General features: G+C 36.3%; 1 protein-coding gene across 4 annotated transcripts in view; it reads right to left on the minus strand.

The window, feature by feature from the left end:
* NBEA (neurobeachin) overlaps nucleotides 1-18,895 on the minus strand; it is a 736,578-nt gene that overhangs the window by 337,975 nt on the left and 379,708 nt on the right. For all 4 annotated transcript variants that reach the window (XM_058437671.1, XM_058437670.1, XM_032150485.2 and 1 more), the window contains one exon: nucleotides 16,949-17,013. In XM_058437671.1, the coding sequence (XP_058293654.1) occupies nucleotides 16,949-17,013 (65 nt within the window). The remainder of the gene's footprint in view (nucleotides 1-16,948; nucleotides 17,014-18,895) is intronic.

Here is an 18,895-nt window from a genome sequence, read left to right on the forward strand (position 1 = left end):
TCTTTATGTGCACATTTATCCAATATTTAGCTCACACTTATAAGTAACAACATGTAGTACTTTGTTTTATGTTCCAACTTTAATTTGCATAGGATAATATCATCTAGCTGCATCGATATTGCTGCAAAGAACGTGATTTAATTCTTCTTTATGGCTGCATAGTATTCCATGGATTCCATGGTGTGTACCTACCACATTTTCTTTATCCAATCCACCACTGATGGGCACCTAGGTTGATTCTATGCCTTTGCCATTGTGAATAGTGCTGCAATGAACATACGTGTACATGTGTTTTCTTGGTAGAACAATTTATTTTCTTTTGGATATATACCCAGTAATGGGATTGCTGAGTCAAATGGTAGCTCTGTTTTAAGCTCTTTAAGAAATTTCCAAACTGCTTTCCATAGTGGCTGAACTACTTTACATTTCCATCAACAGTGTATAAGCATTCCCTTTTCTCCACAGCCTCTCCAGCACCTGCTGTTTTTTTATTTTATAATATCCATTACTCACGGGTGTGAAATGGTATATCATTGTGGTTTTGATTTGCATTTTTCTGATGATTAGTGATGTTGAGCATTTTTTCATGTTTGTTGCTGCTTGTATGTCTTCTTTTTATATGTTTGTTCATGTATCTTGCCCATTTTTAAATGGGGCTATTTGTTTTTTATTGTTGATTTGTTTAAGTTCTTTATAGATTCTGGATATTAGGCCTTGGATGCATGGTTTGTGAATATTTTCTCCCATTCTGTAGGTTTTCTGTTTACTTTGTTGACAGTTACGTTCACTGTGCTGGAGCTTTTAGTTTAACCTTGTCCCACTTGTCAATTTTTGTTTTTGTTGTAATTGCTTTTGAGGACTTACTGAATGGGAAGCATTCCACTTGAGAACTGGAACAAGACATGAATGTTCACTCCTACCACTCCCATCCAACATAGTACTGGAAGTTGTAGCCAGAGCAATTAGGCAAGATAATGAAATAAAAGGCACCCAAATAGAAAAAGAAGAAGCCTAACTATCATAACTTTACTGACAATATGAATCTATAACCTAGAAAACCCTAAAGACTCTGCCAAAAGGCTCCTGGAACTAATAAACAATGTCAGTAAAGTTTCAGGATACAAAATCAATATATAAAAATCAGTAGCATTTCCATACACCAATAACATTCAAGTTTTGAGCCAAATAAGAAATGCAATCCCATTTATAATAGTTCCCCTTTCCCTCCCAAAAATATCTAGGAATACATCTAAGTTGGTGAAAAATATCTACAAGGATAACTATAAACCACTGCTGAAAGAAATCACAGATGACACAAACAAATGGAAACACATCCAGTGTTCATGGATTGGGAGAATGAATATCATTAAAATAGCCATACTACAGATTCAACACTATTCCTATCAAACTACCAATGTCATTTTTTCACAATTAGAAAAAGTTATTCTGAAATTCATATGGAACTAAAAGAGAGCCTGAATAGCCAAAGCAACCCTAAGCAAGAAGAGCAAAGCCGGAGGCATCATTACATAACTTTAAACTATAAGTCAACAGTAACCAAAAACAGCATGGTGTTGTTGGTACAACACACATACAAACCAATGTAAGGGGATAGAAAACCCAGAGATAAAGCTGCACACCTACAGGCATCTGATTGTCAACAAAGTCGACAACAATAAGCAATGGAGAAAGGACTCCTTATTCCATAAATGGTGCTAGGATAGCTACCTAGCCATACAGGGAAAGTTGAAACTGAACCCCCACCTTTCACCATATATAAAAATTAACTAAAGATAGATTAAAAATTTAAGTTACATTTAATCTCAAAATGTAAGAATCCTAGGAGAAAACACAGGAAATACCATTCTAGACATTAGCTTTGGGAAAAAATTTATGATAAATAGTCTTGAATGTTATATACACTTTGCATTTTGGAGGATCATTACCTTTTGTTCATGATATAATCCTTTTCATATATTGCTAGATTTGATTTGCCAAATCTTGTTAAAAATTATTGCACCTATGCTTATGATGGATATGAGTCTGTAATTTCATTTCTTGTTATGTCTTTTTCTGGTGTTGGTATCAGTATTATGATATCTCATAAAAGGAACTATAAAGCATTACCTCCTCTTCTATTTCTGGAAGACTTTCAGCATATTGGTATTATTTATTCTTTAAATAATAATGTTTCATCTCCATTTACCCTTATGTGATTATTATGCATTGTATCCCTGTATCAAAACATCTTACATATCCCATATACATACATCTACTATGTACCCACAAAAATTAAAAATTTTAAAAAATTAAAAAGAAATATTTATTGTTTAACATCAACCCAGTTCTTTAGTAAGTTAAGTCCACTGTTTTTCTTATACTGTTCTATGAATATGGAAATCTAGACTTTGGTATAATTGATTGTTTTGAAGTCTGCTTATGAGTAATTCTTTAAAAAAGGAAAAATATGTAAAATTTTCATACTCTTTCTGATACAGAGATTAATGTTGTAAAACCCTATCAGCATTAAGAATTAAGCAAATTACTGGTTAGCACTAAAAAATCAGGAAAACTTTGACTATTTAAATAATATAAACTTCAAAGACAGATTTTATTTTTTACAACTAAAATTAGGACCACATTTGCTTCATTAGATAATGAAACTCATAAGGTACTTTCTGTTGTTCTAAATTTTAATTTTCACCAAAAAAGTCAGGGATGATTTTTTGTTTGTTTGTTTGGATTCCACACATTGTGCTTATACTTGCTTAGGTCCTCTCTCCTAAAAGAAGGCTTCTGCAATCATTATTGCCCACTGAAATATCTCCTTCTAAAGTCATTGACATTTTTATATCATTTAGTTTGAAAATAGTCATATATTGACTATAATATTTTGGAACTGTTTAATTTTTTTCTGCACATAAATCCTAATCTCTCAATTACGAGTTACTCGTAGATGAGGAATATGTGCAAAATGTATTTATGTCCCTGCTAAAACTAACTACATAATGAGTGTTTTCTGAGTATTTATTCAGGTTTTGTTTTTTAAGATATATTGTAATTAATAAATGTTAAGAACTCCAGGAATACATGTTCATGTATTATATTACCTTTGTAATTAAAAAACAGTAACAATAAGTTTTTCTTAATCCTTGTTTGGCTGGGACTAGATTTTTATAAGAGACATGTTATAGAAAAAATATTCTGGTTTTTCAAATATTGATCTGCACAACAGGACATGAGGAATATAAATCAGTCATGTGTTCTTATTTTACCAACATATGAACTAATCAGTCCATGTAACTCAATATTCTAATTCTCCTGGCATTTTAGGACTCTTGCATAAGCTAAAATCTATGACACAGGTCATGCCTGTATTCTTGTCCTATCTGTCCTGCTCATCTTATCTCCTCACTTCTCACCTTTGGTGTATCCTTTGGCCACGTGCACATCTATACCTTCATGTTAGTGTAGCCCCTGTTAGTTCACTTCTACCTGCATCCGTTATTTCACAATACACCAGCCACAAATGCAAAGGCCAACTCTAGGCTCTTCTATTGTCAAGTTGATCTTACCTATCAGAATGGTATGGAAATTAAATAAAAGTTTTCTAATAAAGACATAGATTATGTAAATCTTGACTGGCTTTTGTATGCAATGAGTAAACCAAGAACAAAAAAAAATATGATATGTGTCTCTAAGAAATAAGAAATGGAAAAATATGGCATAGAAATGAATACACCAAAATAGGTAAATTTCTCATTGATTCACTTTTTAAATGTTATGTTTCTTAATGTAATAAGGAGAAAAGTATATTTAAACTTGTGCTCAGAAGAGAAAAAAATATGCATACATATGTAGATATATTTTAAACATGGTTAAAAATGTGATTTAGGCTGGGCATGGTGGCTCATACATGTAATCCCAGCACTTTGGGAGGCTGAGGCAGGTGGATCACTTAATTTCAGGAGTTCGAGACCAGACTGGGCAACATGGCAGAACCCCATCTCTACAAAAAATACAAAATGCAGCTGGGCATGGTGGCTCGTGCTTATAGTCCCAGATACTTGGGAGGCTGAGTTGGGAGGATCACTTGAGCCTTGGAAATGGAGGTTGCAGTGAGCCAAGATCATGCCACTGCACTCCAACCTGGATGACAGAGTGAGACCCTGTCTCAAAAAACAAAATATAATTCAAATACAATTTATGATCACAAATTTTGAAATATATTTCCTTATTACTTGAAATCTAACCATTATTAAACGGGACTTTAGTTTTAGATGAATAACATTTTATTTATCATCAATGTCTAAGGTTATATGTATAAATCAGAAATACTATTTAAGATGTATGCAGGTAATTTTGTAAAAGTCATGTTTCATATATGAAACTCCGTATGTTTATTAACTAATTAGATGTATAAAGTGAATAAAAGAGTGGCAAAAAAGGAGCATGGGGGGTTAGCTGGCAAGATGGCCGAATAAGAACAGCTCCAGTCTGCAGCTCTTAGCGAGATAAACCCAGAAGGCGGGTGATTTCTGCATTTCCAACTGAGGTACCCAGCTCATCTCATTGGGATGACTAGACAGTGGGTGATTGGACTGGTTAGACAGTGGGTGCAGTCCACGGGGGGTGAGCTGAAGCAGGGTGGGGCATCGCCTCACCTGGGAAGCACAAGGGGTCAGGGAACTCCCTACCCTAGCCAAGGGAAGCCGTGAGGGACTGTGCCATGGGGAATGGTGCACTCCAGCCCAGATACTACACTTTTCCCACAGTCTTTGCAACCCACGGACCAGGAGATTTTCTTGGGTGCCTACATCACCAGGGCCCTGGGTTTCAAGCACAAAACTGGGCAGCCATTTGGGCAGACACTGAGCTAGCTGCAGTTTTTTTTCACATCCCAGTGGCGCCTGGAATGCCAGCGAGACAGAACCGTTCACTCCCCTGCAAAGGGCTGAAGCCAGGAAGCCAGGTGGTCTAGCTCATCAGATCCCACCCCAACAGAGCTCAGCAAGCTAAGATCCACTGGCTTGAAATTCTCGCTGCTGGCACAGCAGTCTGAAGTCGACCTGGGTGCCTCCAGCGTGGTGGAGGGAGGGGCGTCCACCACTACTGAGGCTTGAGTAGGCGGTTTTCCCCGCATAGTGTAAACAAAGCCACCCAGAAGTTCCAAATGGGCGGAGCCCTCCACAGCTCAGCAAAGCCACTGTAGCCAGACCGCCTCTCTAGATTCTTCATCTCTGGGCACAGTATCTCTGAAAGAAAGGCAGCAGCCCCGGTCAGGGGCTTATAGATAAAACTCCCATTTTCCTGGGACAGAGCACCTGGGGAAAGGGGCGGCTGCGGGTGCAGCTTCAGCAGACTTAAATGTTCCTGCCCACTGGCTCTGAAAAGAGCAGCAGATCTCTAAGCACAGTGCTTGAGCTCTGCTAAGGGACACACTGCCTCCTCAAGTGGGTCACTGACCACCGTGCTTCCTGACTGAAGGAAACACCTCTCAGCAGGGGTCAAGAGACACCTCATACAGGAGAGCTCCAGCTGGCATATGGCAGGTGCCACTCTGGGAAAAAGCTTCCAGAGGAAGGAACAGGCAGTAATCTTTGCTGTTCTGCAGCCTCTGCTGGTGATACCCAGGCAAACAGGGACTGGAGTGGACCTCCAGCAAACTCCAGCAGACCCGCAGCAGAGGTCTGACTCTTAGAAGGAAAACTAACAAACAGAAAGGAATAGCATCCACATCAACAAAAAGTATGCCCACTCAAAAACCCCATCTGAAGGTCAACAACATCAAAGACCAAAGGCAGATAAATCCACGAAGATGAGGAAAAACCAGCTGAAAAGGCTGAAAATTCCAAAAACCAGAATGCCTCTTCTCCAAAGGATCACAACTCCTCGCCAGCAGGGGAACAAAACTGGATGGAGAATGAGTTTGACAAATTGACAGAAGCAGGCTTCAGAAGGTGGGCAATAACAAACTCCTCTGAGCTAAAGGAGCATGTTCTAACCCAATGCAAGGAAGCTAAGAATCTTGAAAAAATGTTGGAGGAATTGCTAACTAGAATAACCGGTTTAGGGAAGAACATAAATGATCTGACAGAGCTGAAAAACACAACACGAGAACTTCATGAAGCATACACAAGTATCAATAGCCGAATACATCAAGCAGAAGAAAGGATATGAGAGATTGAAGATCAACTTAATGAAATAAAGTGTGAAGACATGATTAGAGAAAAAGAATTAAAAGCAGTGAACAAAGCCTCCAAGAAATGTGGGACTATGTGTAAAGACAAAACCTGCGTTTGACTGGTGTACCTGAAAGTGATGGGGAAAACGGAACCAAGTTAGAAAACACTCTGCAGGATATTATCCAGGAGAACTTCCTCAACCTAGCAAAACAGGCCAACATTCAAATTCAGGAAGTACAGAGAACACCACAAAGATACTCCTCGAGAATAGCAACCCCAAGACACACAAACTTCAGATTCACCAAGGTTGAAATGAAGGAAAAAATGTTAAGGGCAGTGAGGAAGAAAGTTCAGGTTACTCCAAAGGGAAGCCCATCAGACTAACAGTGGATCTCTCTGCAGAAACCCTACAAGCCAGAAGAGAGTGGAGGCAAATATTCAACATTCTTAAAGAATTTTCAACTCATAATTTCATATCCAGTCAAACTCAGCTTCATAAGCAAAGGAAAATAAAATCCTTTACAGAAAAGCAAATGCTGAGAGATTTTGTCACCACCAGGTCTGCCTTGCAAGAGCTCCTGAAGGAAACACTAAATATGGAAAAGAAACACTGGTACCAGCCACTGCAAAAATATACCAAATTGTAAAGTCTATCGACACTATGAAGAAACTGCATCAACTAGTGGGCAAATTAACCAGCTAGCATCATAATGACAGGATCAAATTCACACATAACAATATTAACCTTAAATGTAAATGAGCTAAATGCCCCAATTAAAAGACACAGACTGGCAAAGTTGATAAAGAGTCACGACCCATCAGTGTGCTGTACTCAGGAGACCCATCATATGTGCAAAGTCACACATAGACTCAAAATAAAGGGATGGGAGATTATTAACCAAGCAAATGAAAGCAAAAGAAAAAAGCAGGGGTTGCAATCATAGTCTCTGATAAAACAGACTTCAAGCCAACAAAGATCAAAAGAGACAAAGAAAGGCATTATGTAATGGTAAAGGGATCAATGCAACAAGAAGAGCTAACTATCCTAAATATATATGCACCCAATACAGGAGCACCCAGATTCATAAAGCAAGTTCTTAGAGACTTACAAAGAGACTTAGACTCCTACGCAATAATAGTGGGAGACTTTAACACCCCACTGTCAATATTAGACATATCAATGAGAGAAAATTAACAAGAATGTTCAGGACTTAAATTCGGCTCTGGACCAAGTGGACCTAATAGACATCTACAGAACTCTCCACCCCTAATGGATAGAATATACATTTTTCTCAGCACTACACTGCACTTATTCTAAAATTGACTGCATAATTGGAAGTAAAATACTCCTCAGCCAATGCAAAAGAATGGACATCATAACAAACAGTCTCTCAGACCACAGAGCAATCAAATTAGAACTCAGGATTAAGAAACTCATTCAAAACCGCACGACTACATGGAAACTGAAAAATCTGCTCCTGAAAATAACGAAATGAAGGCTGAAATAAATAAGTTCTTTGAAACCAATGAGAACAAAGACACAATGTATCAGAATCTCTGGGACACAGCTAAAGCAGTGTTTAGAGGGAAATTTATAGCACTAAATGCCCACAATAGAAAGTGGGAAAGATCTAAAATCAACACCCTAACATCACAATTGAAAGAACTAAAGAAGCAAAAGCAAACAAATTCAAAAGCTAGCAGAAGACAAGAAATAACTAAGATCAGAGCAGAACTGTAGGAGATAGAGGCACAAAAAACCCTTCAAAAAAATCAGTGAATCCAGGAGCTGGTTTTTGAAAAGATTAACAAAATAGACAGACCACTAGCCAGAATAATAAAAAAGAAAACAGAGAAGAATCAAATAGACACAGTAAAAAATGATAAAGAAGATATCACACTGATCCCACAGAAATACAGACTACCATCAGAGAATACTATAAACACCTCTATGCAAATAAACTAGAAAATCTAGAAGAAATAGATAAATTCCTGGACACATACACCCTCCCAAGACTAAACCAGGAAGAAGTCGAATCTCTGAATAGACCAATAACAAGTTCTGAAATTGAAGCTGTAATAGCCTACCAACAACAAAAAAAGCCCAGGACCAGACGGATTCACAGCCAAATTCCACCAGAGGTACAAAGAGGAGCTGGTACCATTCCTTCTGAAACTATTCCAAACAGTAGGAAAAGAGGAACTCCTCCCTAACTCATTTTATGAGGCCAGCATTATCCTGATACCAAAACCTGGCAGAGACACAACAAAGTAAGAAAATTTCAGGCCAATATCCCTGATGAACATCAATGCAAAAATCCTCAATAACATACTGGCAAACAGAATCCAGCAGCACATCAAAAAGCTTATCCACCATGATCAAGTTGGCTTCATCCCTGGGATGCAAAGCTGGTTCAACACATGCAAATCAATAAATGTAATCCATCACATAAACAGAAACAATGACAAAAACCACATAATTATCTCAAGAGAGGTCAAAAAGGCCTTTGATAAAATTCAACACCCCTTCAAGCAAAAAAGTCTCAACAAACTAGGTCTTGATGGAACGTATCTCAAAATAATAAGAGCTATTTATGACAAACCCACAGCCAATATCATACCGAATGGGCAAAAACTGGAAGCATTCCCTTTGAAAACCAGCACAAGACAAGGATGCCCTCTCTCACCACTCGTCTTCAACATAGTATCAGAAGTTCTGGCCAGGGCAATCAGGCAAGAGAAAGAAATAAAGGGTATTCAAATAGGAAGAGAGAAAGTCAAATTGTTTCTATTTGCAGATGACATGATTATATATTTAGAAAACTCCATCGTCTCAGCCTCAAATCTTAAGCTGATAAGCAACTTCAGCAAAGTCTCAGGATACAAGATCAATGTGCAAAAATCACAAGCATTCCTGTACAGCAGTAATAGACAAACAGAGAGCCAAATCATGAGTGAACTCCCATTCACCACTGCTACTAAGATAATAAAATACCTAAGAATACAACTCACAAGGGATGTGAAAGACCTCTTCAAGGAGAACTACAAACCACTGCTCAAGGAAATAAGAGAGAACACAAACAAATGGAAAGACACTCCATGCTCATGGATAGGAAGAATCAATATTGTGAAAATGGCCATACTGCCCAAAGTAATTTATAGATTCAGTGCTATCCCCATCAAGCTACCATTAACTTTCTTCACACAATTAGAAAAAACTACTTTCAATTTAATATGGAACCAAAAAAGAGCCTGTATAGCCAAGACAATCCTAAGAAAAAAGAACAACGCTGGAGGCATCATGCTACCTGACTTCAAACTATACTACAAGGCTACAGTAACCAAAACAGCATAGTACTGGTACCAAAACAGATATATAGACCAAAGGAATAGAACAGAGGCCTCAGAAATAATGCCACACATCTACAACCATCTGATCTTTGACAAACCTGTCAACAATCAAGCAATGGGGAAAGGATTCCGTATTTAATAAATGGTGCTGGGAAAACTGGCTACCCAGAGGCAGAAAGCTATAACTGGACCCCTTCCTTACACCTTATACAAAAATTAACTCAAGATGGATTAAAGACTTAAACGTAAAACCACAAAAACCCTAGAAGAAAACCTAGGCAATGCCTTTCAGGACATAGGCATGGGCAAAGACTTCACGACTAAAACACTGAAAGCAATGGCAACAAAAGCCAAAATTGACAAATGGGATCTAAGGAAACTAATGAGCTTCTGCACAGCAAAAGAAACTATCATCACAGGGAACAGGCAACCTACAGAATGGGAGAAAATCTTTGCAATCTATCCATCTGACAAAGAGCTAATATCCAGAATCTACAAGGAACTTAAACAAATTTACAAGAAAAAAAACAGAAAACCCCATCAAAAAGTGGGCAAAGGATATGAACAGATACTTCTCAAAAGATGTCATTTATGTGGCCAACAAGTATATGAAAAAAAACTCATCATCACTCGTCATTAGAGAAATGCAAATCAAAACCACAATGAGATACCATCTCACACCATTTAGAATGGCGATCATTTAAGTCAGGAAACAACAGATCCTGGAGAGGATGTGGAGAAATAGGAACACCATTACACTGTTGGTGGGAGTGTAAATTAGTTCAACCATTGTGGAAGACAGTGTGGCCATTCCTCAAGGATCTAGAACCAGAAATACCATTTGACCCAGCAATCCCATTACCGGGTATATACCCAAAGAATTATAAATCATTCTACTATAAACACGCATGCACACGTATGTTTACTGCAGCACTGTTGACAATAGGAAAGACTTGGAACTAACCTAAATGCCCATCAATGATAGACTGAATAAAGAAAATGTGGCATATATACACCATGGAATACTATGCAGCCATTAAGTAAGGATGAGTTCATGTCCTTTGCAGGGACATGGATGAAGCTGGAAACCATCATTCTCAGCAAACTAACACAGGAACAGAAAACCAAACACCGCATGTTCTCACTCATAAGTGGAAGTTGACAATGAGAACACATGGACTCAGGGAGGGGAACATCACACACTGGGGCCTGTTTGGGGGTGGAGGACTAGAGGAGGGATAGCATTAGGAGAAATACCTAATGTAGATGACGGGTTGATGGGTGCAGTAAACCACCATGGCACGTGTATACCTATGTAACAAACCTGCATGTTCTGCCCATGTATCTATAACTTAAAGTATAATATTAGAAAATAATAACAATTAAAAAAGAATGTTAAAGAAAACCTGGCATAGGTCAGATTTTATAAGAAAACACATGGAAAAGAAACTTCTGTTTTCCAGTAGCTTCCAGAGATTACTGGCTCCAAATTAAACCAGAATGTCTACTTTAGGAAATAGTTTCTTATTTTATAGCTTTGGAAGTTTTTTTTGGTTTGTTTTATTTTTAAATACAGTTTTTGCCAAATCAAAGACATAAGAGACATAAACTCAAGCAAACCAATGCTTGTTGGTTAAAATATTAACTAGCATTTGTTAAATTAAAGAATACATTCAAATTGGTGCCATATAATCACTAAAAAAGTATATACTTGGATGCAATATGCTTCTCCTCTTAAAAACCTAAGAAATGCCTGGTGTATATTTTCCCATATTCTAAAGGACAAAACAAAAAATCAGAATCTTGAGAGCTCTAGCTTAAATTCAGTGCTAAACACAAATATGATCTGTTCTTTTCTGATGAATATTTAAAAATTAAATTCTATATTCTTTCAAAAGAGTGACAAAGGTTTATTTCAGGCAAATGATTAATTTATTTAAAAAGATCACTCAAATTCTGTATTTTAAATAAGTACTTCCTATTTGCCTTATTCTTCAATGCATATTTTAATAATTCAAATTCCAATCATTATTGCCAAGATATTACAGGCAATTTTACATCCCATTAACCTTGCTTTGTTTTAATTTTAAAGATCCTTTGTTAGATTCCTTTAAATGATCCAGGGTATAATTTCACCCTGTCCTAGGGAGTACTTTAATTCAGATGCACATTCATCAACTGTTTTTGTCCTGTTAATTGTAGACAACTGCACAATTGCTTTCTCCAGCTATGATTGATGAATTGTATTCATGAGTGTAGCTGTTAAGTAGGATAAACATTTATAATAATTTCTACTTAAAGATTTTTATCTTCATTCCCATAAGGACAAATTAAAGACTGATATTCTAACAACCCAAATAAAGTGAATTTTTAAATATTTCATATTAAACCATATGAAAAAGTTGTAAAACTGTTATATGTGCATGCAAATGGGATAAAAGCATGTATAAAATATCTAATTTGTGCTTCACACATAATGGACATCAACATACAGTAGGAAGACAAACAGAGTAATTTTGGGCTTTTTACTGGAACTGCATCCCAGCTACCTAAATATGACTTTTTGAACCAGAAGTCTCAGTTCACGTTTGTGAAAGAGAAAAGTCTAAATTGAAAGAAATGATCCAAACTAAAGGTGGGAGTAAGCAAAATTCTGAATACATATTATATGCAATAACAAAAGTAAAAACTTCCATTTTAAGGACTTATAGCACCTGTAATAAATATCATATATATTATTTTGAACTTTCACGGAAACTGAGCAAGAAAGGTGCTACAGTATTCTACAGATGAGAAACAATGTCAGAGGAAGATTATTACTTGCCTGCAGTCTAACAGCTTATCAATGGGAGAACTGATATTTGAACTCAGTAGAATTAACATATGGATACTATGTATTATACTATGCATTGTGGAATAGCCATAAAAAATCCACTATAAATAAACACTATAGATAGGTAAATATAAATCAGGGAAAAATTGAGGTACTGGGAGAACAGAGAAAGGTACCTAATCCAGATTAGGGGTAGGAAGGGGTTGGTCCTCAGTGAAAAGATTATTTTCACTGAAGTAAGAGAAGCCAATGTCTTAAAGCAAATGCCTATCTTCTCTGAACTGTGAACTGCTGAAGAAAACATTACACTATCAAAGACAGCAATCTCAATTGGCTCCTCCAAATTGCCTGGCAAGCCTCTGAGGTTTCTTTAGTTTTTTCTCTTCTCTATACTTTTATAATCGCTCTATTCAGTATTCTTTACTTTCCTAAAGATACTATATACCCTCTCCCAATTTCTTTTATTCTCAGCAAATGACCCTCCCTGCCACTTCATAGATAGAAGGCATCATATGAAATCTCTTCTGAATTCTGCCACCAATTTAATTGTCTTCATCCTTTCTCAGTGCTCTTCCACTAAAGGCCAATCCTTCTGTCTCAATGCACCCTCTCAGAGAGTTTATGCTGTCAATATTGCCTTCTTTCCCTCCCACCATATTGCTTTTTTCCATCAAAATTGAAAAATAGGTTCTTCTTTCTAAAAAGTAACCCGTCTCTCCAAATTTAAACCTTATTCACCTACAGCAACCACTCTATCTTTCCCCTTCTTGGCCAAATTTCTTTAGAGAAGTACTTGCTGTCTGTATTTCATTTTGGGCTAGCTCTTCAACTCAAAGCAACCTGGCTTCTGTTCCTCTACTCTAGGTAAATCATCACTTTTTCAAAAAATACCTCTCTCAGTTGCCTGCTCCCATAGCACCCTCTAGTTGTCCTTCACATATTTATTAAACTTGCAATTACTTAATCTAAGGCCGTTGCCCCCACTAGACTGTAAGCTCTAATAGGGTAGGATTTGGATCTACACCCAGCTTCTTTAGCACACAGGTGTTCACCAGCATTAAGTTTGGATGAGATCATCATGACCTCCTTGTGGCTGAACCCAGTGGTCCCTTTAGTACTAACTTAAAAATCCTCTTTTTGACCATACATTCTTCCTTAAACATTCTACTCACCATTCTGTTCTTTATGCTTTCAATAAATACTCATTTAACATGGCAAATAAATAAATATTTCATTAGCATGCTAACTACATGCTAGGCACTATTCCAGAATATAGAGATATAGCAGCAAATAAGACAATGAATAAGACATAAGATCTTAAGGAAAACACATTTTAGCAGGAGAAATAGATGTAAACAAGCAAACAGAGCAGATCATTTGAGATGATGTTATTATGTGTTAAAAGAGGATTATGTCATGGGAGTGTAACAACTGTATAAGATAGTCAAGGAAGCCTCTGTGAGAGGGTGGCATTTAAGCTGATTCCTCAAAGATAAGAAACAACCAACCGTGTCAAGGTGCGGGAGAAGAGGATTCCCAGCAGAAACAGGAGTAAAAGCAGGGTCTCTGGTTCTCCACACACTCTATTCACTCTCTCTGAGCATCACATCTGTATCCTTTCTACAGTTTACCACGAACAACCTGGAGACTCATAAGTCTAAATCTCCATGCCAGCTCTCTCTTTGGAGAGCTCAATACTCAAATGCCCATGCCTATTGAACATCTCCACCTGGATATTTCACTGGTACCACAAGTTCAGTGTAACCCAAAAGTGAAAAACTCTCAACTCAAACCTCACTTTCTGTACTCTCCTAGCCAAGTGAATTATACTTACACTGTAAACTATTAGTTACTAAAGCTGACATCAAAATATCCTTGATTCCTTCTTTCCCTTCTTCCATCCAATATATTAGCAACCATAGTGACTTAATTTCCAAAAGATACTTCAGACTTGTTCACTTCTTCCATCCTCACAGCCACTGTTAGTCCATGACACCATATTCTTCAACAAGATTACTGAACCTCAGACTGGTATTGCTTCAACTCTTGAGCCTGTGGAACCCTCTACATTGCAGGCTACACCTACACATTTTCAGTTATTCTCCAGTATCCTTTGCACAGCTTCGTGGCATGACCTTTGCCAATGACCTGTGCCTCCATGTGGCTGGCATACAACATGCATTTAAATAGCTGCTGGCTGACTGAAAACAGCTCTCCACAACATGTCTCACTATTGTCTTGCCCCTAGTCCTCTGCACTATACAATTCCCTCTGCCAATAATTGTATTTCTACTTTTTTTCCTCACTTGGCTATCTCCTAATGATCTCTCAAATGGCATTTGTTTGGGTAAGTACTCTTTTGAAAACCTTGATAATCCCACCACTCAGTGGAATGCATCCCTCCAGACTAGGTAAAGTATTCTGTGGTACGACTGCATCATTACCTATACCACTTTTATCACAGTATCCTTGTATTATTGTATGTGTTCATCTAATGTTTGCCTTTCCCCAAGAAACTGGAACCATTTATATCTTATTCCTAACTCTATTCCTAACTCTTATAATAGTATTTGACATGTAGTGGGTGCTGAACAGACATCTGCTGCACTCATGCATACATGATTTGTGCTTACATATTTACAGCTATTCATATTTGAATCCTTCTTCCAAAATCATTTTTATTTGGAAGAACGAGTCCTATGAAGAGTAGAAACAGAAATTTAGGAGAGCACAGAGAACATCATGGACAGAATTTCAGAGATTATTATAGGTTGAATTTTTTTTTTGGCAGGGGGACAAAGTCTCACTCTCATCGCCCAGGCTGAAGTGCAATGGCACGATCTCGGCTCACTGCAACCCTCACCTCCCAGGCTCAAGCGATTCTCCTGCCTCAGCCTCCTGAGTGGCTGGGATTACAGGCACCTGCCACCACACCCAGCTAATTTTTGTATTTTTAGTAGAGACGGGGTTTCACCATGTTGGCCAGACTGGTCTCAAACTCCTGACCTCAGGTGATTCACCCAACTTGGCCTCCCAAAGTGCTGGGATTACAGGCGTGAGCCACTGCACCCAGCCTAGATTGAAATTTTTTTTTAAATTGTGACTACTTTCTTTATTTCTAACCTTTCCTAATATAAAGCAAACCCCAAATTCTACCACTGACTGATAAAAGCATCATCAGAAGCTTAAAATCTCTGATATTAGCAAATTTTCCACCCCCTTCCTTTTCTAAGCCTATTACTATAATCTTAAGTGTTTAGAGGTTCAATTCTGATAACTCTTAGGAGAGTTATTGATAATAATAATTATATATATATATTTTTACTTCACAGTTGAAACAAAATAATTGTGGATATGTCATTAAGAGTTATTTCTAAAACTGAAATGACAATGATTAGCCTTAGCAAATAGTTTTTTTCTGTTTATCCCTCACCTAAAAACGGATAATTATTATTAGCAACTCCTATCACAATGAAACTCTGTAAGACATAGTGAGTGCTGTTATGTAAAATACTATTTGTGTTATAAAAGAAAACTGATATTTTCCTGCATCTTTGGTGTGGCAGTGAATGTAAAGCTTATTTTAAATTTTAGATCTGTACTACTGGCTAACATGATGAGGTCACAAAATATCAAAATGAGAAATATAAAATAAGATAAATCGTTATAAAAACAGAAGATATTTCTCAAAATACAATACAGTGATGGAAAAAATGAATAATACTAAGTGATATTTAACTTTTAAAAGTTGGGTATCTACACCGTATAGAAATTAATTTTCACGGACTATTCTTTCATGACTCCCCTACTTGAAAAGATAAATTTTATATACAGTAAGCATTATTTCCTCATTAATCTAACAAAAGCTGGTTTCAAATATGAAATAAATAGGTCATGCCAAATAATCACCATATTCCAAAGAATGCACTATATCATACAAGAAATTCAAGTTGTAAAGTCTGCAGGTCTTGGGCTGATAGAAGTTATATATGTCACATGGTGACAGCTACATCTGTTTTAATGTGTCCACTGCCAATAAAGCACTGCAAAAATAATAATTAACAACTATCTACCACAAAATGGTAAATATAATAATGGGTTCAAATGTAATTTTACTTATTGTTTTAATAATAGAATATATAAATTTCTAACCGAGACAGATATATTTGCTATATTTAATATCCCTCACATTTTCGCTGGACATTGAATGCATGATATGTTCAGATAAAACTGTTTCACATGGACTGAGGAGAAGCTGAAAACAGATGGAGTGGCAGATGGGATTGCAGATTGGGTTCACTTGATCTGTGTAAAACAACTTTACTTCTCAGTAAAATGTACTTCAGATCTTACCAAACCTTATAAAGTTTGTCCCTTTATTTCATGCACGGCTTTTTCTTCAAAAATAAATGTTTAGCATTTTAAACTTTGTTAAAGATTAATTAAGTACCTGTGTGATAAATTATGTAACTAAAATATATTTTCTTCTACATTTTTGGAACAGATGGTAGGAAAGAGCAATTGCCTAGTGGAATAAAATGTACACTGACTAGTTGTCCAAAATTGTAAAATTAATTACCTTCCTTCATTGATGAGCTCAATAAATGCAAGTCCTGCATTCTTCTGAATAGAGTTTTGCCATTCCTAAAAGGAGAAACCAAAACAAACGTGAGAAAAGTGAACATATAATGAAAGTAACATCTGGTTTAAGGATCATGTTGATGTTGTTAATAACTTCCACATTATATTATTTCCAAATGTCTTTACAAGATTTTGTAACAAATATTATTTTGTAAAAAATCAAATTTTAGTTTTATCACTTAGTTTAGAAGGTGCTTTGGATTCACCAGAAAATTTCAGGCTAGATGCAAACTGAGATGGAAAGTGAGACTGCAGGTATAGGGGGCTCTCAGCACAAAGCTTCTTTCTAAAAAACAGCAAATGACCAAAAGAGGCCTAATGTGACTATACAAGGACTAGAAATATTTGGGATAGAAAACTTTAGCTCCTCATATAGAAATTTTACATTAAGATAATAAAATGAATACTAGAAATATAAACTATCAGAAACATAAACGTATTTAAATTGACTTGGAAGTGCAACGTTCTAGTTATATGTACATTCCAAATTACTTAATGCTAATCATTTAATGTTAATTAGAAAAAAGTTACAAATTAACTTTTTTGAAAATTGTAAAAAAAATATAGTAAACCTATGGCTAAATATGTAATAGATAACTAGGTAATCTCTCTTTGCTAATTTAGATTATATTTGTGAATTTGGCAGTTCTCAAGGTAAGGGTCATCATTATGAACATAAGTGAATATAATGAAGTATTTTGGATTAGAAAAGCATATGCTTATTTTATGCTCTTCCTAAAGCACATTTAGAATATAATTTGTATACTGTTTTTGGTTTATGCTAGTGATTTCTATTTTTGGGGTTTTAAATACATACATATTCTGGGGTTTTAAATATATATATATTTGGGGTTAAATATATATATAGGGGTTTTAAATATGTGTGTGTGTGTGTGTGTGTGTGTGTGTGTGTGTGTGTGTGCATATATATATATATCTCTGGTAAATAGCAGTGTTTTGGATTGGAAATTATATCCCTTCCAATGGTTCTAAAACTAAATACTCCTCAAAGTTCCCTAATGCATTTTAATAGAAAAATCTTTATTGACCAGTCATGGCCCTCCTCTATAGATTTTTTCCCCCCATGATTTTTCTAATAAGGTGTTGGTTGTACAGAGGTGATCAGCTGCCCTGGCCATGGGTTCAGCTTCACAAAAAACACAGTCTCTCCATCAACCCTTCACTCTACTCCTGATCCCTTTCCCTTTAAAGGCTTTGCACTGATTCTGAAAATAAATATGGTCCCCAAAAGTAGGTACTTGTGTATATATAAATATTCTTTGCTCTAAGTAAATGTGTGCTGAATTATAGAAAAACAAATCCTGAATCACCCAAGGAGAGAAAATCAACAACTAGTGAAAAGAGATATGGTAACTTGGGGATAGTACAAAGCCACTCGGTTCTAGCTATCATAACCTTTAACTAAAATTTATCCATATGATAAGATTGCTATTCCATTGTACAGAACTTACTGAAACTTTCAAACCATTTCTGTATAAAACAATTACAGGAAATTTCTTTTCCCAAATTTTTACAAAATTTAAAGCCTCTTTATTATTCTCATTCTATATTCTGTATTTATTGGAAATCAGGATCCTACAAAATATGTACATTTCTCAGAAATACTTCATATTCACTGGGATATTAACTCAAAGAGAAAACTGATTTTTACATAAGTAGACCCATGCCACTATGAAGACTAGATTCTTACAACTTCTTACACATGATTTTCTGTGATAGTGTTTGTACACTAAGACTCTTTAGTCACCATAAACTTCTAATATAAATAAGGTTTTTCGGTAAGATATTTCACAGAGTACATATCTAGGTATTACATGTGCATCCCAAATTATGCCTTGTCTAAAAAAATCAAGAGAAAATTATC

The sequence above is a fragment of the Hylobates moloch genome, unplaced genomic scaffold (assembly GCF_009828535.3).
Source record: "Hylobates moloch isolate HMO894 unplaced genomic scaffold, HMol_V3 SCAFFOLD_4, whole genome shotgun sequence".
Lineage (NCBI taxonomy): Eukaryota > Metazoa > Chordata > Mammalia > Primates > Hylobatidae > Hylobates > Hylobates moloch.